Here is a 24,867-nt window from a genome sequence, read left to right on the forward strand (position 1 = left end):
AGACACACACACAGAGACACAGACACACACACAGAGACACAGACACACACACACAGAGACACAGACACACACGCGCACACAGAGACACAGACACACACACAGAGACACAGACACACACACACACGCACACACACACACACACACACACAGAGACACACACAGAGACACAGACACACACACAGAGACACAGACACACACACAGAGACACAGACACACACACACAGAGACACAGACACACACACACAGAGACACAGACACACACACACAGAGACACAGACACACACGCGCACACACACAGACACACACACAGACACACAGACACACACACACACAGAGACACACACAGAGACACACACAGAGACACACACAGAGACACACGCAGACACACACGCACACACAGACACACACACAGACACACACACACACAGACACACACACACAGACACACACACAGACACACACACAGACAGACACAGACACACACACACACACACACACAGGCACACACCCAGACACACACACACACAGACACGCACACACACACACAGACACACACACACACAGGCACACACACAGACACAGGCACACACACAGGCACACGCACACACACAGGCACACACACAGGCCCACACACACACAGGCACACACAGACACAGACACGCACACAGACACGCACACACACAGACACGCACACACACACACACAGACACACACACACACACAGGCACACACACACAGGCACACACACACACGCACACACACACGCACACACTAAAGCCCCAGTGTGTACTATGTTATAATACATTAATGTTGTATGACCGAGTGACTGAAAGTTTGAACTTTACACCGTAGCTAACGATCCACTCCCCGATGCTCCACATTACACAAGAGCTGAAGTCTTTTACAGTGTCATAAACAAGAACATGAGATGTCTCGGTGTGTGTGTAGAGCTTCAGGAAAGCACCGCACGACTTCATTCACCCTGTATATACGTCAGAGCGCATGATCGTCCGGAGCAAAGACGAAGGAGCGCCGTGATGACTTCCCGAAGCCGCTCACAGCATCACGTATACTGTACAGACCAGGTCATGGGTTTCCACCTGCTTTACAGAACCTGCCACATGTTCATCATTTAAACACAGTAATAACAACCTGCACGATCTTCCTGTTCAAAAGGTTACACACCCTCACCCCCCTTCCCCCCGAGCCTCAGTGAACGTTTGCGCATTTTGTAAAGGTTTTGTATACGAGACCTCAAACGGTCCACAGTGTAAAAGCTAATGTTGGAAAAAAAAAATAGATATAGGGAAGACGATCGAAAAGTAAAGAATGTGCTCAGGATGTGAACAAGAGACGAAAAAACAAAACATAAACCCAGTTTTTGATCATCTAGGATTAAGAATAAAGGGTGTGTAAACTTATGAACCGGTTTGTTCGTGTGAATCGAGATCTGTATGTGTGTCAACTTATGACCTCAAATGTGTACACGAAGACACGCCGAGCGGTAGGGTGAGGACGTGTAAGACGTCACGTGGACGTCGTCTTAAAGCAGCTTAAGTATAAGAAGTATAGAAGCAGGATAAAAAATAGTAACGTTTTAAATGAAGTTATTATTCATCTCTAACATTTATGACTAACGAACAAGCCCGAGGTGACGATGGTGAGGGAAAACTCCCTGAGATGATATGAGGAAGAAACCTTGAGAAGAACCAGACTCCGAAGGGAACCTCGTCCTCATTTAGGTGACACTGGACATGAAATAATGTCCATGTAAATAATGTCCTACAACACTGTGTAGTCCAGTGGAGTTGTGTAACCGAGAGCTCCTGAGGAACTAACAGGTCAGCGACATGTCTGAAGAAGTCGTGTATATCGTGTAGGTAACACACAGAGTCTCCAGCCAACAGACCATTCATGCATTACCGTATAAGCAACTTCTGGTGTGCACACAGACACACACGAGGGTTTCGTGTCACTCGTCACTCGGTCGTACTGTACGGTTAATGTGTGTGTCATGATGCCGAATTTATTTCCTCTAGCTGGTGGATGACATGCTGGATTTCACGTCTTGTGCCAATCGGCTGGGGAAGCCGTCGGCCGCAGACCTCAGGCTGGGATTGGCCACCGGACCGGTGCTGTTCGCCTGCCAACAGGTATCTCGCCTCGCCTCAGCTCTGATTCAGTCCTGCTCTTCTATATCTTTAACTCGACTCCGTTATAAACATTATAGACACTTTTACATGGAAACGCTTTTAGACAGAAGACCTGCTAATGCTAAAAGCTAACGCTTTCATTAGAAAGTAAACACGTGTCTGTTATAATCAATTTAATTATGAATTTTGTCTTTACAGAGATGTGATGGGTCAGAAAACTATATAAAGATGTGATCAGACTGACCTAAGGAACTAAAAACCATCTCTCTCACTCTCTCTCTCTCTCTCTCACTCTCTCTCTCTCAGTTTCCAGAGCTTCACGCTATGATTATGAGACGTTTTGGTTCAGATGGAGATGTTGATCAGGCCTGGAGATACGTCCTGGAGGTATGTGTGTGTGAGTGAGAGAGTGTGTGTGAGTGAGAGAGTGTGTGTGTGTGTGTGTACGTATGCGCTGCTCTACATCTTGATGCATCCTCTCAGGTTTGACGGTCCTGCAGTCCCACCTTCAGCTCTTTATCTTTCTGTTTTATCTTTTTATATAAAGTTTTCTCCCTGTTTATATACAGAATATATTCACTTTATTTATCTTTCCCTGCTTTTGCACTTCCCTTTCTTTTACATTAACACTTCTCTCACCTTCTCTTCTCCTCTCACATCCTCACGGATTTTATTTCCCCCCATTTCATGTGAAATAGCTGCTTGATGTGGCTGAAACCGGAGACTCCTTCCTTCCTTGCAGCTGCACCTTCTGACCAATCAGAATCCAGCAAGTCTGCACTGAGCTGTAATGAGCTGAATCAGAAAGTGTTCATTTTCTGTGTGTGTTTTTATTTCTTCTCCTCAGAGCGATGGTGTGGAGCAGACGAGTTTCCTCGCCCAGCATTACTGCCACGAGGCCACGCGTCAGATCAGCCGTCTGCAGCCGTCCCCTGAGCGAGACGCCCTGATCCGCCTCACCGAGCTCGTCCTCAACCGGGACAAATGAACCTGGAACCTCCAGAGCTTCACTACAGGCAGCTACACACCTCGATATCACCCACACACACACACACACACACACACACTTACAGCGGTCTGGTCCGGTCACACACGCTGCTCTGTCTGGGACTGGATTCGACACCTGCGCCTTAACGCCTCACCCAAATCCGCTAACTGAAGCATCTCACTGTGCAGGAGGTGCGCGTCTTTCACCACTCTTATAATTGTTACCGTTTTTGGGTGAAGGATGTGTTTTGTTTCGAGATCATTTTTTTTTACATTGTCACTGTACTGTACCGTACGTGTCCTCTTCTGCAGAAGCAGGGCATTATGGGATACGACGACATCAGGAGGCTTCGCCGTTACTTATTTGACCGAAACTCTTACAGACGCCTCCGGAAGAGCCGTCCGTCCGTCCGTCAGTCTGACCGCCGTCCGTCCGTCAGAAAAGGCCATCGAGGTCATGACGTGTGTAACAGAGTGAACGGATCGACGTGTGACGTTATTTATAAACCCGTACGACAGACACGGCCTGGAATCCACGACGGACTGATATTAAACAGGATATTTTTTAAGCTAAAGATCTCGTCTGTGTGTTTATTTCTCCTCCGGAAATACAAGTGTGAGCAGATTTTCATTACACATCAGGGTCAGGACGCGGGTTCGGGTCGTGTAGGATCGCCGAAACACTGAACGCTTTTAAAAAAACTTTTGTTACATAAAAGTATTGGCACCCCTGTGCTTAAGTTCTACTAAAACATCAATACGTTAGTCATGTGACCCGAATCACTTGATCAGGAATGAATAAGGGGCTTTTTACACCTGGTCACTTCCTGTGTTTTCTGTGATCAGATAGCTATCCGGTGGTAAAAAGACCAGGTCTAAATGCCCTCTGAAACGTTTTGGAGACGGATATAAACCCGATGGTACAAACCCCTTCTGGAGGTGGTCTGGGACGCATTTCAGATGGAACTGGACAGGTGTAAATGAATGTGGTTGTTCAAGCCACATACGTCAGCGCTATACTCCTCCCAAACGGAAGTACGTCACTCGCAGGTGACTCGCGAGTCGTGCATCGCGCCAGAAACAAAAATGTTTTCCCACCAGCGCTGGCTCCGATCTTTCACCCAGGCGTCTCGTCGGGTCTTAGAAAAAACAGCATTTACTGTTTGCTGCATTTTAGCAACCACATACACCAAAGCGTGTTCCGTTTCAATTACCCCGGAAATGAGGTCAGATATATTAGCATTTTGGGCGGGAGTAAGAAGATCGGATCGATATCAGATTCGTCGAGACGCGTTTATGTGGCCTGATGCAAATGGAACAGTTTTAACAAATCAGATAGCTATCGGATCAGAGACAACACACGAAGTGACCGGGTGTAAAAAGGCCCTCAAGCACTTAGTTTACTTTAATCTTTTGGAAACAGAACATTAGAAAATACCTCTGTAATAAAAAATGTGTATATAAATAAAATCCTCTAGTCCTGGGTCGAGATCCGCAGCGTCTCGCAGAAGAGTGCGAACAGTGACGCAGTGACATGAATGACGACCGAACGGATCAGCAGGAGAACGGGACAGACGTTTGCAAAAAAATTTATTGTCAATATTTCCATGGCTTTATTTCTGATACCCAACCTGTCTGATTTAGTTCATCGATCTGTGGCGGGAGGTCAGGAGTCGTAAATCAGTCGGCGGATGTGGATTGTATAACCGATTAACATACATTTCATAACTTTAACCTTCTACAGCGGAAGCAAACTACAGATCTGTTTTTTGTGCATCGGTGAAAATAATTACAGAAAAGAAAAAAAAAAAAACTTTACTTAAAATGTCTAAAGGAAAAAATATAAATCTTCATTCAAAACAAAATGATCATGATCGATGGGAAGAAAAAAAAGATCGTATAACGTTTCTGTATTGAAATAAAACGTCCGTCGATACCTTCGAGTATCGGGACCAAAAAAAAAAAAAAAAAAAAATCGTCTTCACTATACATATGAAAGTCGTATTCATGCTTCGTGTCAGGATTTAAATCAGAATTTTAGACCTACTGCCTTAAACAATGTTCTGGATAATACAGACTTCAGAACTTTATCCTGTATAATAGTTTTATATTCATCATAAACAGTTTGGATTGGATTAAATTTTAAAATCGTTTGGCATTGAGACGTGTTCAACATTCACTGGAAAAATACTAAAAACCCCGGCTCGTCGTATTTACACACGCCGTCTCTGAGCTCTCTCGCTGGTCGCATCATCACTCCGGAGCCCAGGAGCCGGCGCTGTCTCACTCGCTGTCTCACCCCCTAACGCATGCGTGTACGTGTCTTCTATAGCCGTGTCAGTCGGCGTAGTGCATGATGGGTTCGACGTAGTTGCCGGGGAAGAGGCCGGTGACGCCGTTAGACACTCCCTCGTACCAGCCGTCGTCGTTCTTCTTGATGACGTAGATGATGGCTCCTTCTGTGAAGGACAGCTCGTCGTCTTTGTCCTTGCTGTAGTCGTAGATGGCCACCACTGAAGGTGAGGGAAATGACAGCGCCGAGGTTAAAATCGTAAAGGAGCCAAAAGACAGTCGAAAAAAGAAAAGAAAAAAACTCCATAGGCTCACCTTTCTCCATGTAGATTTTAGGGGCCCACTGAGGGTCTCCATCAGCATAGGGGTCATTGTACTGCACCACGGCTGCCTCCTCGTCCTCGTAATCTACGGGTGGTGGAGGTGGAGGGGGTGGAGCCTCGTCGAACATGGGCATGTCGTCAGGCGGAGGTGGAGGGGGCGGAGTCGGGGTGTCTGCGACTGCGAGTCAGAAACGAGGGGAAGATTTTAATCATCATGTTTATAACCGTGGAAACACGGATGAGCTGGGCATGCGATCCAACTCTCTCTCACACACACACACACACACACGGGCAGCATGCGAGTTTAAATGTCTGTGTCCTGATTGGTCAAGCATGCAGACGAAGGCCCGAGCAGGATTAAAGCCATGCAGCAAATTATAACCGACGATAATGATTCGTTCGTGATTCACTAGTGGATTTCGACCGATTCGGTTCCGACTGGGAAAAGATTGAGACGTGAACGAAGAGAAAGAAGGATAAAGAAGTTTGAAAATTATATTCTTTTATTTTTTTTTAAACAGAATTCAGATGATCTTATCCTTATTGTCTTCTAATTTCTTTTGTTCTTTAACTGGACACTTCTGATGGTGTTTTATATGGGTTTCCTTTTAAGGAAAAATGGGCGTGTCCAATCAGCTCTGTAGTAATGGGCATGTCCAATCAGCTCCCTCTCTGTAATTCTACGGTCCTAACATTGACCAAGATGCTTATTGTACTATATTTACAATAATCATGAAATACTTCAACATTACACACTGCCACTTTAACTACATTAATCTCGAGCCCACTAGAGGGCAGCAGAAACACACACTGTAAACTGCTGAGCTGCTTCTGACCTGAGTCTAGAATATAAGTGCTGTTGTATAACCAGAAAATTAACATGAACCGGTTTGTCAACACACTGTAAGGGTCTCCTGGGTGCCAGAAATTCTTGCTCCGCTTCTTTCGCAGTTGTTGTATAGGATCACTTTTTTTTTCCAGAGAAGATTTGAATAATAAACAACAAACACTTTCTGTAAATCACCTTCAATCACACAGATGATATAAATGGGACAGTTTTGTATTATTGTGCCATATATTTCATCCTCGTGTTCACCTGGAGTTCGGAGGTTAAAACAAGAACGTGCGCAATGATGAAAGATCAGACACCGAGGAGAGGAGGATGAGAGAGGAGGAGACGAGGAGAGATGATGATAAGAGGCTTCAGAGAAATGAAGAGAAAATGTAACATGCAGCTATGAACCTAGATCTACAGTTCAGTGATCTAACTGACACAGTTTCCCCCGTCGCCTCAAAAGTAGTGGGTTCGTCGTGACACGACTGATGCTAGAAGTTTGTCTCACGTGTTGCTCACGGGAAAGTCCAGAGCCAGGAGGTGGATGAGATGAGAGAAGAGGAGAGGCGAAGGAGAGAGGATAGGGGAAAGAATAGGACAGTTGTACGAGAGGAGAGGTGGAGAGGTGAGGTGGAAGAGAGGAGGAGGTGGAGGAGGAGAGGAAAGAAGAGGGGAAGTGAGGAGGATGATAAGAGAAGAGAGGTGGATGAGATGAGAGGAGGAGGAGGAGGAAAGGGAAAAGAAGAGGGGAAGAGAGGAGGATGAGAGGAGAGAAGAAGAGAGAGGAAAGGTGGATGACAGAAGAGGAGAGGAGGATAAGAGGAGAGAGGAGAGGTGGATGAGAGGATCGTGTGGTTTATGATAAACTGTTGTGTATAAAATAAAATAAAAAATACTCCATATTGAATCTCGAATAATGTTCGTTTTACTTCAGTACATGGTTTTATATGCTAGGGGGCGTGGCCTAAAGTCTGAAGGCGGAGTCGTAGAAGTGATGATGGACAAATAATCATTGTGTCATCACTACATTTGGGTTTTGCTGGGGGAAAGTGTGTTTTAATTCTAAAGGAACTACTACTATCCACATGCTTCGCACGAGACTCCAAACACACACGCATGCCAAACACACACACATGCCAAACACACACACACACACACACGGTGCACTGGGGCTGTTCAGCACTTACTGTTTTCCTGCACCCTGGCCACAAAGCCGGTGAGGGGGATCTGTGGAATAAGCTGAGGCATTGGGGGAGGCGGGGGAGCAACAGACACTGCGCGCGCACACACACACACACACACACACACACACACACACACACACACAAAGAGAGAGAGATGTAGGAGAGCAGGAAGTAAGAGAGAGAGTGCATTAGACCAGATCTGAGGAAGGATTGAAGAAAACCCCTTGATGATAAAAAACAAAACAAAACAAAAAAAAAAACAATAAACTAACATTATTCTGATCCATTATGATAATTATTATTGTCAACATCCAGCTCTTATTTATTTATTTATTTTCCGTATTGACGTCACGTTAAGGAGCCACAAAAGTTTCAGAAGAGCCACTGTTTGGTTTTCTCAAGCATCTTTGTGGTGGAAACGGTTACTGAATTTACTGAGAGAGAAAAAAATGGTGGTCGAGTTCCATCCTTCTGAATGTGGGGTCGGAATTAAAATAAACAAACAAACAAATAAACAAACAAATAAATAATAATAAATAAAAAAAAAGTAGTATTAAAAAAATATACTGCTTTAACAAACCGTTAGAATATAATATTGTACAAATTTAAATAAATAATAAAATAATATTTTATTCTATTCATTTTAATTTGTGGATGCACATTTTATTTGACAAAAATTATAAATAAATAAGCAAATAAATAAATAAATAAATAAATAAATAAAGAAGAAACGAAGAAAGAGAGAACTCCTTATCTAGAAGCACACAGTTCTTTTTTGCGACCATCTTTTGGGACATTTTTCTTTTTCCGAGTGATGAGTTATGTATAAGAGCGCGAAGGTATTTACAGATATGGATGTAGGAGGTGAACCCTGATGTGTCTCGGTTCCCTGATGAGTGTCTGAGTGAGTGTGAAGACCTTTCCTCTTATTCTCTAGTCCTTTATCATCTTTTCCACACTTTACATTAAATCACGAAGTAACGACCCGTTGATGATTTCTGCTTGTTCCTGAACAAACCCTGGTTTCCATGGTGATCGTTAACGAGGGAGATTAACAGATGGATAGCAAATGTTCCGCACGGATGTTAACGAACGATAAAATAATATCCGTCTTTACCGTCATGATCAGCACTTTTCCACCGTTTCGGAGTTACTTGGTCCTCCCAAGTCACATGTGGGAGGAGCTACACGCACTACAGCCCACTGATTGGTCAGAATAATCATTCTCATGGTGTAAAAGTCTTTAAATATCTGTTCGCTTTTATTCTTTCACCCGACACAAAAGGCAGCATGAGTTACACTAGGAACACTCTACCTGGCGCCCCACATACAGTATGTTCGTTTTTAATGTATTTTAAGATTATCTGGTCAAATTTGGGTTGCACAAAATCTGCCTTAAGTCAGTGTGACTCGTACTCAGTAATTATTAAGAGAGAGGATCGCAGCAGCAGGTCGTCAAATGGGAGACGACTATTGCACTTTTAATTTTTATTTTGAGTCACCCCTCTGGATCGAGGAGACAGATACGACAATAAATAAATAAATAAATAAATAAATAAATAAATAAATAAATAAATAAATGTCAAAACTTCAGATATTTAATTTATTATTTTTTTAAAAAAAGATTTCTGAATAAAAATATTTTTAAATGTGTAAAATTGACAAAAACTATACTTTTGTATTAAAATATATAAATATATAAAAGGAGATTTTTTTTTTTAAAAAAAGGGTTTTTAATTTTTTTATTTTACTTTTTATATTTTTAAAACTAATCTTGAAGCAAAAAAAAAAATAAAAGTAAACATTCCCTTTTTTTTCAACATAAACTGCTTTCAGTCAGTCAGTTATTCATTTATTTTATCATTTATCATTCATTTACAGCATTTAGCAGACGCCTTTATCCAGAGCGACTTACACTTTATCTCATTTTTATACAACTGAGCAATTGAGGGTTAAGGGCCTTGGTCAGGGGCCCAGCAGTGACAGATTGATGGACGCAGGAATATATATATATATATATATATATATATATATATATATATATATTCGATATGTTCGATATATATATATATTCCTGCGTCCATCAATCTGCCACTGCATATATATATAAGACGTCCTATGTCAGAAACGATAGACAATTTATGGCGATACTGATATTATTTTGTCACCCAGCTCTGTCCTTGATAACCTCTAGAGAAACTCCTACTCAAGTCGTGTGATAAGAACGACACGGCCGTTAGCTGGGATGCGATTAGTCCACAGTTTGGATTTGTTCCCTTTGCTGTTAGGTGGAAAAGTGCTAATAGATGCCGATAGGTGGTCTTTCTATAGCGCAGTACGACTTGCCCAGGAGCAAACTCAACAATTCAGCAAGTTCCTGAAGGAAACCACCTGAAAGTCAGCTTTCGTTTTCAGACGTGAATCGGATTCCAATTTCGGTGATTAAATCTGACTCGACAAATCCGCAGTGAGAAACTGCAGCGCTGGATTTCCTGCAGGTGACTGTGGAGTCGATAAGAAGAAGAAAAAATAAAAAACAGCAAAGATGGAAAAAGGCTGAGACGGAGCTTCTGTGTGGAGGAGTTCGATAGTGCAAGTTCTGGTTATGTGGGAACGGTGAAATCAGAGGATGCCGAATAAATCTGACAGGAAGGCGATTTCTTCATCAGATTTAGCATCAAGTCCAGCTTTTCACGTTACTCTGCATTCTGCGTTTCACCTGTAGTGCTGTGCATAAGTATTTACACCCCCATTTAACACTGTCCTTCATTCTGTAGTAACTGACATTTGTGAATCTACAAAAAAAATAAATAAATCATTGAAAATCCTTATAGAAAAAAATCCATCAGAAATTGTGAAAATCTCAACCACTTTTTTGGATTTCTGTGAGAAATTAAACACCACCCGTCTCCATAACACCGGCACTCATCGCGGTGAAACATGGTGGTGGTAGCATCGGGTTAACGGTTATTTTAAGGCTCCTGACTGATCGTCTGTTTTACAGAATCTATATTCTTTCCTTCTGTAAATAAGGGATTTTAAAAAATTGTGGAAGTTTCTGGAATAGTGAGGCTTTTCTAGAACTTTCTCTAGAATACTCATACATTTATTTCATGCTTATATATTTATATATATGTATATATTTACATTACTACATCCATCTTCCTGCCAGTTTAGTGTTCAGGTCTATTTCCTGTAGATTAATGACGCGTCCAGGTTGAAACGCTACAAAATGTGGAAAAGGTAAATTGGGTGAAACTAATGGACGTGTAGGTTATTTGTTGTTGTACGTGTCTTACTTGAGTTGTGTGTAAAGGCAGACGGAGCAGCACCGTTGATGTTAGTGTGCTGCAGAGGGAGCTGAGAGGAGAGAGACGGAGCGCGTCTGTATGTCCCCGTGGCTGAAACCGTGGACATGGACGATGTGGTAGAGTTGTGGCGGGACATCTGACGCGAAATCGTGCCAAACTGAGAGACGGGGGCTGGACCGAGCCCTTGGCGAGAGATCACCAACAGCCATCACCCAGAGAGAAAGAGAGAGAGAGAGAGAGAGAGAGAGAGAGAGAGAGACAGAAGGAGACACAGGAAGAGCGAGAGAGACAGAAAGAGAGACAGGAAGAGAGAGAGCGAGAGAGACAGAAGGAGAGAGAGAGAGAGAGAGACCCAAGAAACAAAAGTCAGGATATTAGTTTAATCTCTGATTTATTTAAAGCCTTATGAATAAAGTTAAAGTAGAGAAAATGATCTCAGCAGGAAAAACAGCAGGAATAAAATTATTCTGTTATACAAAAGACCCAGAATGAGAAGTGAGAAGCAGAAGCTGACCCTTCACTTTAAATATAATCAGCTTTATATAAAATCCTGACAGCAGCCATTAGATCAGATGATTCGAGTGACAGGTTAAAGCACTAACAGGCTCTTTTGTGATTTAATCTCTTATTCAACAGTGGAATCTTTACTCGGTGTCAGATACTGAGTCAGATACTGAGTCGGACACTGAGTCAGATACGCTAGCACTCGCTTCACAAATAAACAGGAAGGAGACCAAGACAGGAAGTAGTTAGGCTCTGTTCCAGGTTTCAAACTCTGGCCTGGCTCGAGGCTTCTCCTGGGAGTTCATGGTTCATGAGTCACAAGGGTGTGTCACACCACACACACCACACACCACACACACTCACACACTCACGCACGCACACAGCTCAATGTGAAAGCAAACACACCCTACTGGAAAACACACATTGTTCAGCTGCACCGAGGGAAACTCGATCCTGCCGACAGTTATTTAAAAAGTATCACGGTGTCCTGATGACATGGCTGCATGAAAGCCTGTGGTAATAATCCTGAGATGAGCCGCTATTTAATCATCTAATAAAGGTAGATTTTTAAACGAAACGACTTGAACGGACAGGTTAGACGTGTGTAGCGACGAGTAGCTAGCTATATCTACAAGAGTGTGTCCTATTACAATAAAGCGCATTAGGATTAATAACAGAAAACAAACAGAGGTGTTTACCGGCTAACTGTTTCGGGAGCACGTGCTTTAGATTTGTTTTACCCGACGTGCCTCGTGCACATGGACAGATGTCACGCCGAACTGAATCGTGTGCGAGATTAAAACCATGAAGCTGCTGAGTTTAATCGACGAATCGGGAGACACGGAGTCTCGGAAGTACAAGTTGGTTTGTGTCCGACATCTATTCAGATGATCTGTGTTGTAAACAAGGGTGTGTGTTTATACAGAAAGCTGTGCAGATACGTGTTCCTCTGTGTGCGCTTCCTGTTCCCGATGCTCGCTAATGGGGATGATCGGATCCCTCGTTCGGAAAGGAAACAAACCACCAAATAAACAGACGGCGCGAGTAAAGACGAGCGCGGGGAAGACGAGGTGGCTCGGTTATGTCCTCGCGCCCACTCGGTACTTCTGGAATGTTTGCTGTGGACGTTTTCAATGGGTTTCAGTATGAGACCGAGCTTTTCTTTGGGAAGAATAGACCCACACTGAGGAAGTGGGACGGCGGCTTCCTGTAGCGTTCTCCAAAGGAAAACATCGGTGTGAAGAGAAGAAATAATGTAGTATGTAATACATATATATGTATGTGGCTTTTATATATATATATAATAATATAATATAATAATATAATATATATATATAAAAGCCACAGTGGCTTAGTGGTTAGCACGTTCACCTCACACCTCCAGGGTTGGGGGTTCGATTCCTGCCTCTGCCTTGTGTGTGTGGAGTTTGCATGTTCTCCCCGTGCCTCGGGGGTTTCCTCCGGGTACTCCGGTTTCCTCCCCCGGTCCAAAGACATGCATGGTAGGTTGATTGGCATCTCTGGAAAATTGTCCGTAGTGTGTGAGTGTGTGAGTGAATGAGAGTGTGTGTGTGTGTGCCCTGTGATGGGTTGGCACTCCATCCAGGGTGTATCCTGCCTCGATGCCCGATGACGCCTGAGATAGATACAGGCTCCCCGTGATCCAAGAACGAGTCTTTGTTCATTTCTAGCAGAAACGCAATGTTGCGTCTTTATAGAAAATTAATCGCCGACTCACTTTGTCTCTATCAGCATCTCCTCGAGCGTGTCATTCCTCGTATACGGCACAGAAATTCAACTGTAAGATGTTTTATCCGTTTATCTCACAAATCCACGAAGGTGTATCGTGTAGACTCGTGTTACGTTTGTCTCCCTGCGATGCTTCTAAAGAATCAGCAGATTTACACAGCAGCTGCTGTGGTGTGTTTTCATCATGCGGTGTTGTATATCTACACCTACGTTCCCCACCTCCACCACCTCCACCAGATTTCCTGTACTGTAGGGTCTAAAAGTCCACACCATAGGACTGTTTTTTATTCTCAGTCATTAACACAATTAACACAAGCGAAAGTGTCACATCATCTCAAATTCTAAATTTACTTCTCAATGACTTCGAGGCTTTGACTATTGTGATTTTTCTTTTACACAAAGAGGATGATAAATGAATCCATTTTATAAGCCACGGCCTTAGCAAAAGCTTATTCCGGTACAGAATACTTGAGCCTCTTGTAAGTTTATAGACATTACCTGAGCCTCCGAAGATCCTGGGGGCGGAGCTTTGTGACATAGTGCGAATTATTCAAATGTTGAATTTGTGAACATATAAATATGATTTTAAGATGATGGAGTATAGGACTTCCTGGTTGTGGAGAGACTTTTAAACCCTACGACACACACACACACACACACACACACACAGCTGAGTTGTCTCACCTGAATCCATTAGACCCCCAAACATAGATGGAGGTGGTGGTGGGGGCGGAGCAAACATGGGCTGAGCTGTAGTGAATTCAGCACAACCACGTGAGAAGATACACTAATATATGCATGATGATACATTAACACATGCACACTCACTCTCTCTCTCGTACACACACACACACACACACACACACACACACACACACACACACACACACACACACACATACACACACACACCCTAGCAGTAATGATGTACAGAGAGAAGAGGAGAGAAGGGCGGTGTGAAGAAAAGAACTATGGCAAATCTCTACATCACACACCCTTCCTGTTTGGTTCCCTCCATTCTCCGGCGCTCTTTACCTCCACCTCCCATCTTGTCTGTCTGTTCATCACGGTGTCCTACTTCCCTCCTACCTACATCTCTCACACACTCAAATAGGCCACTCGGGCTGCGAGAGTCAGACACACATCAGCACTGAAGCTGAACACTTATAAAGACTAACTATGGGTTTGATTTTTCTCTCTTTTCTCTTGTGAGCTGTGTGTTATCAACATTTTATTAAACACAGACATGTAAGGGTTAATATAACCTGCTGGAGGCAGAGACGGATCACACTGAACTGATTAAACATGGACTTTGGTCTCACCTCATTCCTTACAGACAAACACTCAAAGACAAACACACAGACAAACACACACAGACAATCACACAGACGCACAAACAGACGCACATACAGACGCACACACACACAGACAATCACACAGACGCACAAACAGACAAACACACAGACAAACACAAACAGACAAACACACAGACAAACACACACAGACAAACACACAGACGCACATACAGACGCACACACACACAGACGCACAAACAGACGCACACACACACAGACAATCACACAGACGCACAAACAGACAAACACACAGACAAACACACACAGACAATCACACAGACAAACACACAGACAATCACACAGACGCACAAACAGACGCACATACAGATGCACACACACAGACAATCACACAGACGCACAAACAGACACACACACAGACAAACACACACAGACAAACACACAGACGCACATACAGACGCACACACACACACAGACAAACACACACAGACAATCACACAGACGCACAAACAGACGCACATAGACACACACATGGACACACGCACACAGACAGACGCACACACACAGACGCACACACACAGACGCACACACAGACAAACGCACACACAGACGCACACACACAGACGCACACACAGACGCACAAAGACACACACACAGACGCACACACAGACGCACACACAGACGCACACACACAGACGCACACACAGACGCACACAGACAAACGCACACACAGACGCACACACACACAGACAAACACACAGACAATCACACAGACGCACAAAGACACACACAGACACACAGACACACACACACAGACACGCACACACAGACAGACGCGCACACAGACAGACGCGCACACAGACAGACGCACACACAGACAGACGCACACACAGACAGACGCACACACAGACAGACGCACACACAGACAGACGCACACACAGACAGACGCACACACAGACAGACGCACACACAGACAGACGCACACACAGACAGACGCACACACGCAGATGCAGGACAGAATGAAGTAGAAGTGTTTAGTCCTGGGTTAGAGTTCTGAGGAAGTGTTTTACCTGGACCAGAGTTAGGGATGGAGGGAGTCGGCACGGCGATAGGTATGCCAATGCTGCTGCCTCCGCTGTTCTCGCGACTGCCACTACCCCCACTGCTGCCACTGCAGAGAGAGAGAGAAGGAGAGAGAGAGAGAGAGAGAGAGAAGAAGAAACAAAAGTCAGTTACACCCTTAAAATAAAGAGTTAGGGTTGTTTATTCTTGAATGTCTTTTTTGAATTTATTTTCACTTGTTTCTATTAGATTATTTCTTTTGCTTCAAAATTGTGTATCTAAGCTTTGGCAATACAAACGTTAATATTTATTGAAATGAGCTGAACTGTGAACTGAACTCAGAGAGGGAGAGAGAGAAAGAGAGAGAGAGAGACAGAGAGAGAGAGAGAGAGAGAGAGAGAGAAAGAGAGAGAGAGAGAGAAAGAGAGAGAGAGAGAAGATAGAGATAGCAGCATCCCTACCGAGCGCATGCCCGTTCGCTCCTTCTCTCTCTCTCGCCCTCTCTCTCTCCCCCTCTCTCTCTCTCTCTCTCTCTTCTCCTTTCTCTCTCTCCTTCCTCTCTCTCTCTTCTCTCTCTCTCTCTCCTTCTCTCTCGCTCTCTCTCTCTCTCGCTCTCTCTTCTTCTCCTTCTCTCTCCTTTCTCTCTTCTCTCTCTCTCTCCCTCCTCTCTCTCTCCCCCTCTCTCTCTCTTCTTCTCTCTCCCTTCTCCTCTCTTCCTCTCCTCTCTCTCTTTCTCTGTCTCTCTCTTCCTTCTCCTTCTCTCTTCTTCTCCTCTCTCTCTCTCTCCTCTCTCTCCCTCTGCCTCTCCCTCTCCTCTCTCTCTCTATTCATCTCTCTTCTCCTCTCTCGCCTTCGCTCTCTCTTTCTCTCTCTCGCTCTCTCCCCTTCTCCCTCTCCCTCTCTCCTTCTACCCTCCCTCTCCCTCTCGCCCGAGACAGAGAGACTTGCACAGCTCTAAAAGAACCCAGGTGTAATGTGAAGACAGAACGGAGACGAGTAAATTCATCAAGCGATGGTGCGCTCACGCTCGATGCTCACGCTCGTCGCTCACTCACACACTCGCTCACACACTCGCTCACACACTCGTCGCTCACACTCACTCACACCCTATTGGTTAACCTCATCAGAGTTTCCAGCAAACTCCCTCAGTGCCTGTGGTATAGATTCACAGCCTCTTGCAGCCTATTTTTCATGACTATTACAGACCTTATACTCGCTAGTCGTCGAGCGTCTGTTAGAGACGACTGCATGGCTTTTACCAGGCGGCCTCATTTTGTGCATCTCTCAGTGTGGAGTTTAAAGCCTTCCCACTCAGGCTGTCACTGTAAAAGAGCAGCTCCTGAAAGAGCCGCATGCTTTTAATATCTGCCAGACATCTCAACCCAGTTCTGTATAAAATCTTTGTGTCGTTTTCAGCCACTATGCAGAAGGATAAATCAGTGAGTCGCTGCCGTTTCTCCTGAAGCGCGAGACAGAATGCTGCAGCTCGAACCCAACGATTACCTTTTGCACGTTTGCGATGGCTGCCTTTGACCAGATTACTGATTACCAAAACACATCCTCTATACCACATCTGGGGCAACCACCATTTCTACACACACTTTTTCTGTAATCCCCTGCACAGAACTCTCAGCATGTTCACCGTCTCTATTTTGCCCCCCCCCCCTGTCTCCACAGTGTCTCCATGCTACTTAAAAGCTAAGTGAAAATAAATCATGTCCTACCTTTTTCCTGCAAAGAAGAGAGAAAAGAAAAGAAAAAAGAAAGTTCATCAGAAAACGTCACTCACCCACCTCACTCACTGCACCCCACCCACCTCACTCACTGCACCCCACCCACCTCACTCACTGCACCCCACCCACCTCACTCACTGCACCCCACCCACCTCACTCACTGCACCCCACCCACCTCACTCACTGCACCCCACCCACCTCACTCACTGCACCCCACCCACCTCACTCACTGCACCCCACCCCGCCTCACTCACTGCACCCCACCCCGCCTCACTCACTGCACCCCACCCCGCCTCACTCACTGCACCCCACCCCGCCTCACTCACTGCACTCCATCTCGCCTCACTCACTGCACCCCACCCACCTCACTCACTGCACTCCATCTCGCCTCACTCACTGCACCCCACCCACCTCACTCACTGCACTCCATCTCGCCTCACTCACTGCACCCCACCCACCTCACTCACTGCACCCCACCCACCTCACTCACTGCACTTCACCTCACCTCACTCCATCTCACCTCACCTCACTCCACTCCATCTCACCTCACTCACTCACGCCAGCCACTCTTTCCACCCCCCCTCACCCCACTCCACCTCACCTAACCTCACCCCACTTCACCTCACCCCACCACACTCCACCCCACTTCACTCCACCCCACTATTGCATAAGGATGCAGTTGGACATACAGGATTGGTCACAGTGGTTAAAACTCCAGAAAATGGAGAAGATGCTCTTCAAAGCTTAGGCATGAGTCATGACATGAAAAGCAAATACCATGGCGGAAATCAGAGAGAAAAAAAAAAACTTTCCGACTGCTCGAATAGTCGTTTATAGTCAGAACTGCGACATAAAACCAAACAGAGGCATTTTCTCAGACATATTTTTAGTAATCCCTCCCACTACTGAAATATTAGTGATATACTAGTAGATTACATAATAGCTTCGCTTGTGTGTGTGTGTGTGTGTGTGTGTGTGTGTGTGTGTGTGTGTGTGTGTGTGTGTGTGACACCTGTGGGTTCTTGGTCTCTGGTTAAGCAAGGCTGAGCGTCCCGGGCTGTGCTGGCTCCCGAGGCGAGCGGGACTGGTCATGTAGTCATTAGGCACTGTGGGAGGTTTTACTGGCTCAAGAGTTTTATATGAAGTGTTACGCCTGTGAGACAATCAGAGAGAAAGAGAGAGAGAGAGAGAGAGAGAGAGAGAGAGAGAGAGAGAGAGAGAGTTTATTTACTAAATAAATCTTAGCAATTTTGCCATTACCCGCTCCTCCTCCATTGAAAATACACAATCAGGTTTAATGTAACTAGAAAGGGATAAAAAGTTCATACTGTTTATTACTAAACAAATATTCGCAGTGTTTGTACAACCCAGTGTTACAGGCTGTATAATGTGTTAACGATCCGCTTGAAGAGAGGCTGTAAAGTGTATCCGTGTCACCCCACGCCGTAGTTGATTACTTTCCTATAACGGCATGTTTTGTGTTTTATTTCATGTTCTTACAGTAACCCCGGACTCACCCGAGAGTGCCACGCCCTGTCATGGGCGGACTGGGTGGCTTCTGTGTCGGCGGGTTGGTTCTCGATAGCGTTCCTCCTCTGATTGATTGGTTGTTTCCATGTTGCTGATTGAGCGAGAGTTTAAAAACACAGCATGAGGGTTTGAGCAGAGGATATACAGACAAACCGTAGACGAAGACAACAGGCCAGTGGGGCGAATGGTGGGCTTCCCAGACCTCAAGATTAGCTTTATAAGCTTTCTGAGAGACTCGCATTAAGTGAACTGAAGTGAATGAAACAGACTTTTGCAGTATAATATCATCAATAATCTGTTGTTCCTGATATTAGATAAGCCATCCAATTTTTCATCAGGGTGCTATTGTGCGATGTCTGATAAATACCCGGCGCTGTTCACAGGCAGGCCGAAGCTCTATGAAAGCGATCATTGAGTCTGGGAAACCCACACAGCCTACAAAAGGGTTGTTTTTAACTACATGTGCAGGCGCTATTTTGTGTTAAGACACAGAGACGTGTGTATGTAGAGCTGTAGGGGTGGGCGATAAGATGCAAAAATAAATAAATAAAAAAAAAAGAAAGAAAAAGAGCTACTAAAGTTAACAAGACTGGAATTATCAACCCTGCGCTCTCTCATGAACCAGCTCATGAATGCGGATTTAAAACCTTGGAATTTCAATTTCACAATATCATACAACCTTAACAACAACACCACCACCGCTCGGTTATATCGCCCAGCCCTGACGTGTGGGCTATGTGATATGAGGAGGAATTAAACTGGACTACATGAGAGAGGGGTTGAGGGAAAGCAGCTGATCGATAAACTACAGCAGGACTGGGGCTCGTGACAATCAGGACTTACCTTGGCTTTTAGCCACTAATGCAGGCATGAGAAAGAGAGAAAGAAAAAAGTAAAAGAGAGGAGACAGGAATAAAAGAGACAGAGGAACAGGTCAAAAACTTACAAATATCAATATGTTACTGTTTTTCATTGACTTGGACATGCGGATAAGTGTGACGACAATAGACTTGGACTTCAGGGTTAAAATTGACCTAAGACCCTTCTTGGATTTGGGGTAAAAATGCTTGAGGCTTGATTTGGATTTTGAAGGTAAAAGTGACTCGAGACTTAACCTGAAGGTAAGTGAGTTGAGCCTGAACCTGGACGTGACTTGACACACTATATAGATTTAAAGGTAAATAAGCAAGTAAGTAAGTAAGTAAGTAAGTAAGTAAGTAAGTAAGTAAGTAAGTAAGTAAGTAAATAAATAAATAAATAAATAAAGAGGGGGGGGGGTGTTAAGGCTTTATATGGTCTTAATAAGGGCTAAAGTGACTTATGCAGCCTGAAGGTAAAGGTGACTTGAGACTTAACCTGAAAGTAAGTGAGTTGAGCCTGAACCTGGACGTGACTTGACACACTATATAGATTTAAAGGTAAAAAAAAAAAGGGGGGGGGGGGTAAGGCTTTATATGGTCTTAAGGGTTAAAGTGACTTGTTACACAACCTGAAGATAAAGATGACTTGAGCTTTCACTTGGACGTGAGGAAAAAAGTAACTTGAGACCCAACCTGAATATGACTAGCAACTTGTGGTGATTGACAGGAACACGACATTAACACTAGTGACATTTTGAATCAGGTTCACTCAAAGCAGCGTATAGGGTTACAAATAATTATTAGTAGATATTTATTAAACTAGAGAGAGATTTTCATGCTCCATGGCTCTAAACTAGCTTTAAGTTTTGTGTACTTACATTCGCAGCACTTACAATACAACTATAACTTTTTTGGCTTATCTGAATCTTAGAGGCTTTTTACACCTGGTCACTTCCTGTGTTTTCTGTGATCAGATAGCTATCCGGTGGTAAAAAGACCAGGTCTAAATGCCCTCTGAAACGTTTTGGAGACGGATATAAATCCGATGGTACAAACCCCTTCTGGAGGTGGTCTGGGACGCGTTTCAGATGAAACTGGACAGGTGTAAATGAATGTGGTTGTTCAAGCCACATACGTCAGCGCTATACTCCTCCCAAACGGAAGTACGTCACTCGCAGGTGATCTGCGAGGTGATCGATGTCCGATTCGCCGAGACGCGTTTATGTGGCCTGATGTAAATGGAACAATTTTAACAAATCAGATAGCTATCGGATCAGAGACAACACATGAAGTGACCGGGTGTAAAAAGTCCCTTAGAGAAACTTTGTGAGACAAGTGAAACAAAACTTCGCATTAATGCTGATTTAAATTAGAAGCCTTACACTATATAGAATTTGCCCAATGATCACTGGTAGCGGTGGTGAGTGAGCCATGTCTACCTTTTCATCACGCTATAAATTTCCCCATATAGCACGCTGCCAGGAGCTTACCAATCTTTCTTATTCCAAATGCAATTCTAAAGTATGCCAAGCCCTTACTGAATGGAGTAAAAAAAAAACAAGGGATTAAAATGATTACGACAGGCTGAGACCGAAGCGCTGCGTCAATAATGCATTCTTTAATGTGGGCAACGAGGTTAGCCTGATAGAAGAAAACAACATTATTCATTCATTCAGGAGTAAAAGCTGAATGTTACCTGCTTTGCTCACGTAAGGCTTTTTGTGCCAATCACAGATGAGCAGAGGACTACAATAAGACCTGACTCGGTTGTGTAATATGGCTTCGAGGAAACAAGTGAGAAAACGAGTGAGGTAATTTGAGGCTCCAGATAAAGAAGACGAATGAATAATTGACCGTTTCGAGTGTAAGATCAACAGTTGAGTTCTGTGCAAGATGTCCGAGTTTAATCACCAAGATAGAGGTTTGCTAAAGGGCTGGGGCTCGGTGGACTCCGTGGAACAAACAAAAACAAAAAAGAGGGCAAGAGGGGTTGGTTTATAGTCTCATGAGGGTAAAACTGATATGAAAGTCGTAAGGGTACAAGGCTACAATAATAGCAGCGAGGGTGGAAGGGATCTGTCAATCGTTCTACAGGAGTGGGCGAGACTGTTCAGGAATGTCTGCGGGAGAAGGCGGAATAGGTCAGAATTCCTCCGGGAGCTCAGCTTGTACTTGTCGCTCTAAGACTCTCAAATAATGAAATAAAAACTTAGTGCAACCAGTTATACTGGGGCAAAATCAGACAGATCACTTCTACTTATTTGATCGCAAATATAAGGGCACGTGTGGGATGAAGTGAGTCGAGGGACGTTCTCTAAATGACATGTTTTTATAGTTTCCGAAGAATATTTCTTCCATTTACATCACGGGTTAAAGGCTCGGCGGAAAATGTTCCGTCCCGTCTAAGACACCCTTCAGAAAGCTTTCCAGAGCAGTTGACTGGATTAAGCATCAGCTGTCTAGCAATGTAAAACACATCTTTAGAGGTTACTGAGAGAACTCTGAGTGGGCGAGCGAGTTCGGTCTGGCTGAAGATGTTCTAATCCTCCAATGTGATGAGTCAGGCTTTGCTGGAATGTCTGCAGGCTGGATAGAGTTTGAAACTCGTTAGAGAGAGTCAGAAAAAAATAAATAAATAAATAAAACCGCCTGCGCCTGAGGACAAGAGAGAACTACTGCAAAGGATTTTCCCACACCACTCACCACAGTTCAGAAGGCGTATGAGGAAGGAACAAATGAGGCAGGGATGAGGTGTGTGTCAGCATCGATGCACTTAATCTGCGATTGCTAATAAGCCACGTTGGTCTGACACCTCGTGAAGACCACAGCGTTTGAGAGGAAGCCTCATCTTTGCATAACACTGAACTTCATGTAGCTTTAACACATTTTGAAAGGAAGTAGGTCTTTTACGACTTTCTTCTGTGGCAATATGTAAACGGAAGAAGCAGAGGGGTTTAAAAGCAACAAATTAACTCACTTAACCAAATGTAATAAATTATTCCTGGACTGGAATTGACTTGCTGCCTCCATTGTAGACTGACAAGTCAAATAAACACTCCACCAAGCTGGGTAGCAGCAAGGTGGTGTGCTGGAGTTGAAAAACTGAACTTTTGAAGTGCAACATTTGGCAGTAACCAAACCGGTAACGACCACGGTACAATGCCCATGGAGCAGAGAGGATTAAGGGCTTTGCTCAAGGGCCTAACAGATCTGGGGCTTGTATCCAAATCCTCCAATCAACAACCCAGAGCTTTAACCACTTGAGCCACTACCGACCCCACCACCACTGGTAGCACTGGTTTTTAATTACCAGGGGCTGGGAAACTGGTCAGGAAAGTGACAAAGCTAAAACTGACATATCCTAGAAAACTGTAGCTAAAAGCAGCTCTGTGAAGTATATACTTTAATACTGTGTTTAATTAAATTATCTAAGACATAAGCAATAATGTGGAACAATTCAAGGCTCCATAGACTACTATGCTGTCCTTACAACCGTGAACAGTAAATCTTTACACGCTTACCAGGGGCGGTTCTAGAGGCGGGGCCACTGCTGAAATCCGATTGGCTCCTGACTGGCCCCCGTTCCATCAATCGCCGACGAGAACGATCACAGATGCAATTCCACCCTCAAACAATTGGCGGCACTCGAGCGTTTGAAAAAGGAATGACTGCCGAAACGTATTTGCACCGTACTGAATAAATTATTGTGTGTGCTTGAATGTTTGAACTGATTTCAGAGCCTTAATACGACCCAGGCACGCTGTAAATTAAATAATCTCCAGCTCGGTGATGTGTGTGCTACTTAATTCATGCAGTCAGTATATATTTTGTACAGCTGATTGGGTGGTAAAGCCTACAGCAGAGGCCTGATCGAATCGGAGTGATTAGAATGATGGATTAGAGTGGGGGGGACGGGGGGGACGGTAGCTTTGGGTAGAAGTCCAAAAACAGCAGAGTCTGCATCTGATTTAATGAAAGGGAGGCTTCTTTCACCCTGGGAGGTAAAAGAGAAGCTCTGCTACTGTGTCTGCTTTTGACGTGGGGGGAAACAAATAAATAAATAAAAAATTCGGGCAAGGCTACAAATTTCCCTACAATTTTAAGTCTGGGGATTTAAAAAGCTTTTGTTATTTTACCGACTGAAATAACTCACTGAGAAGCAGATCAGACATCAAAATACTTCCTAAAAGAAAGAACCGGAAAGAACCGGCTTCTTAATTCTAAAGTGGGAGTAGATCTTAGAAAATAGTGTGCGAGTCGATTCATCTAAAACTCTCCTGACAAATAACACGGACACACACTCCTGCAGCTGAAGAACACGATGTACTGTACGTACCTTAACTCCGTGCCCCACGTCATCCAACGAGGTGTAGTCTATCGGTTTTCGAATGTACCTCACTGGCCTCTCTACGTTAGGTGGAGCGATGATCTTGTGCGTCCTGGATGTGTTCTTGTTAGTGGTCAGGATGCCGATCTCTCGCCTGGCCACCTTCTCCTTATGGATGTCCACTGTCTAGAAGACAAAAAAAAAATGATAAAAGCATATGAACCACAATGCAACAGCAACCTGCCAGAGTGGACACCAGTGGGATTGGCTTAATGCCTAAAGATGGATACAGCTACCACCCACCCACTCACTCACTCACCCACCCACCCACCCACTCACTCACTCACTCACCCACTCACTCACCCACCCACCCACCCACTCACTCACTCACTCACCCACTCACTCACTCACTCACTCACCCAACCTCACCCTCTCACTCACTCACCCAACCTCACCCACTCACTCACTCACTCACCCAACCTCACCCACTCACTCACTCACCCAACCTCACCCACTCACTCACTCACCCAACCTCACCCACTCACTCACTCACCCAACCTCACTCACTCACTCACCCACCTAACCTCACCCACTCACTCACTCGCTCACCCACCCAACCTCACCCACTCACCCAACCTCACCCACTCACTCACTCACCCAACCTCACCCACTCACTCACTCACCCAACCTCACCCACTCACTCA

General features: G+C 44.5%; 2 protein-coding genes across 9 annotated transcripts in view; one reads left to right on the plus strand and one right to left on the minus strand.

The window, feature by feature from the left end:
• Positions 1-3,715, plus strand: part of pdss1 (prenyl (decaprenyl) diphosphate synthase, subunit 1) — a gene marked incomplete at its 5' end in the record, with an annotated part of 9,103 nt that extends 5,388 nt beyond the window's left edge. Inside the window, 4 exons of the mRNA XM_047810968.1 lie at positions 1,493-1,509; positions 2,040-2,153; positions 2,460-2,540; positions 3,001-3,715. Of these exons, the coding sequence (XP_047666924.1) occupies positions 1,493-1,509; positions 2,040-2,153; positions 2,460-2,540; positions 3,001-3,141 (353 nt within the window). The remainder of the gene's footprint in view (positions 1-1,492; positions 1,510-2,039; positions 2,154-2,459; positions 2,541-3,000) is intronic.
• Positions 3,716-4,713: 998 nt separating this feature from the next.
• The window catches only part of abi1a (abl-interactor 1a), a 57,077-nt gene continuing 36,923 nt past the window's right edge, over positions 4,714-24,867 (minus strand). Inside the window, exons 3-12 of one of the 8 annotated variants that reach the window (XM_027159874.2) lie at positions 24,173-24,349; positions 19,820-19,834; positions 18,964-19,067; positions 18,459-18,599; positions 15,722-15,822; positions 14,023-14,088; positions 11,074-11,268; positions 7,778-7,864; positions 5,748-5,933; positions 4,714-5,653 (exon numbers count right to left, since the gene is read on the minus strand). In XM_027159874.2, coding sequence (XP_027015675.1) covers positions 5,478-5,653; positions 5,748-5,933; positions 7,778-7,864; positions 11,074-11,268; positions 14,023-14,088; positions 15,722-15,822; positions 18,459-18,599; positions 18,964-19,067; positions 19,820-19,834; positions 24,173-24,349 — 1,248 coding nt within the window. In that variant the 3' untranslated portion in view covers positions 4,714-5,477. The remainder of the gene's footprint in view (positions 5,654-5,747; positions 5,934-7,777; positions 7,865-11,073; positions 11,269-14,022; positions 14,089-15,721; positions 15,823-18,458; positions 18,600-18,963; positions 19,068-19,819; positions 19,835-24,172; positions 24,350-24,867) is intronic. The other 7 variants (XM_027159875.2, XM_027159879.2, XM_027159876.2 and 4 more) reach the window with 7 other exon arrangements.

The sequence above is a fragment of the Tachysurus fulvidraco genome, chromosome 3 (genome assembly GCF_022655615.1).
Source record: "Tachysurus fulvidraco isolate hzauxx_2018 chromosome 3, HZAU_PFXX_2.0, whole genome shotgun sequence".
NCBI classification, from domain to species: domain Eukaryota; kingdom Metazoa; phylum Chordata; class Actinopteri; order Siluriformes; family Bagridae; genus Tachysurus; species Tachysurus fulvidraco.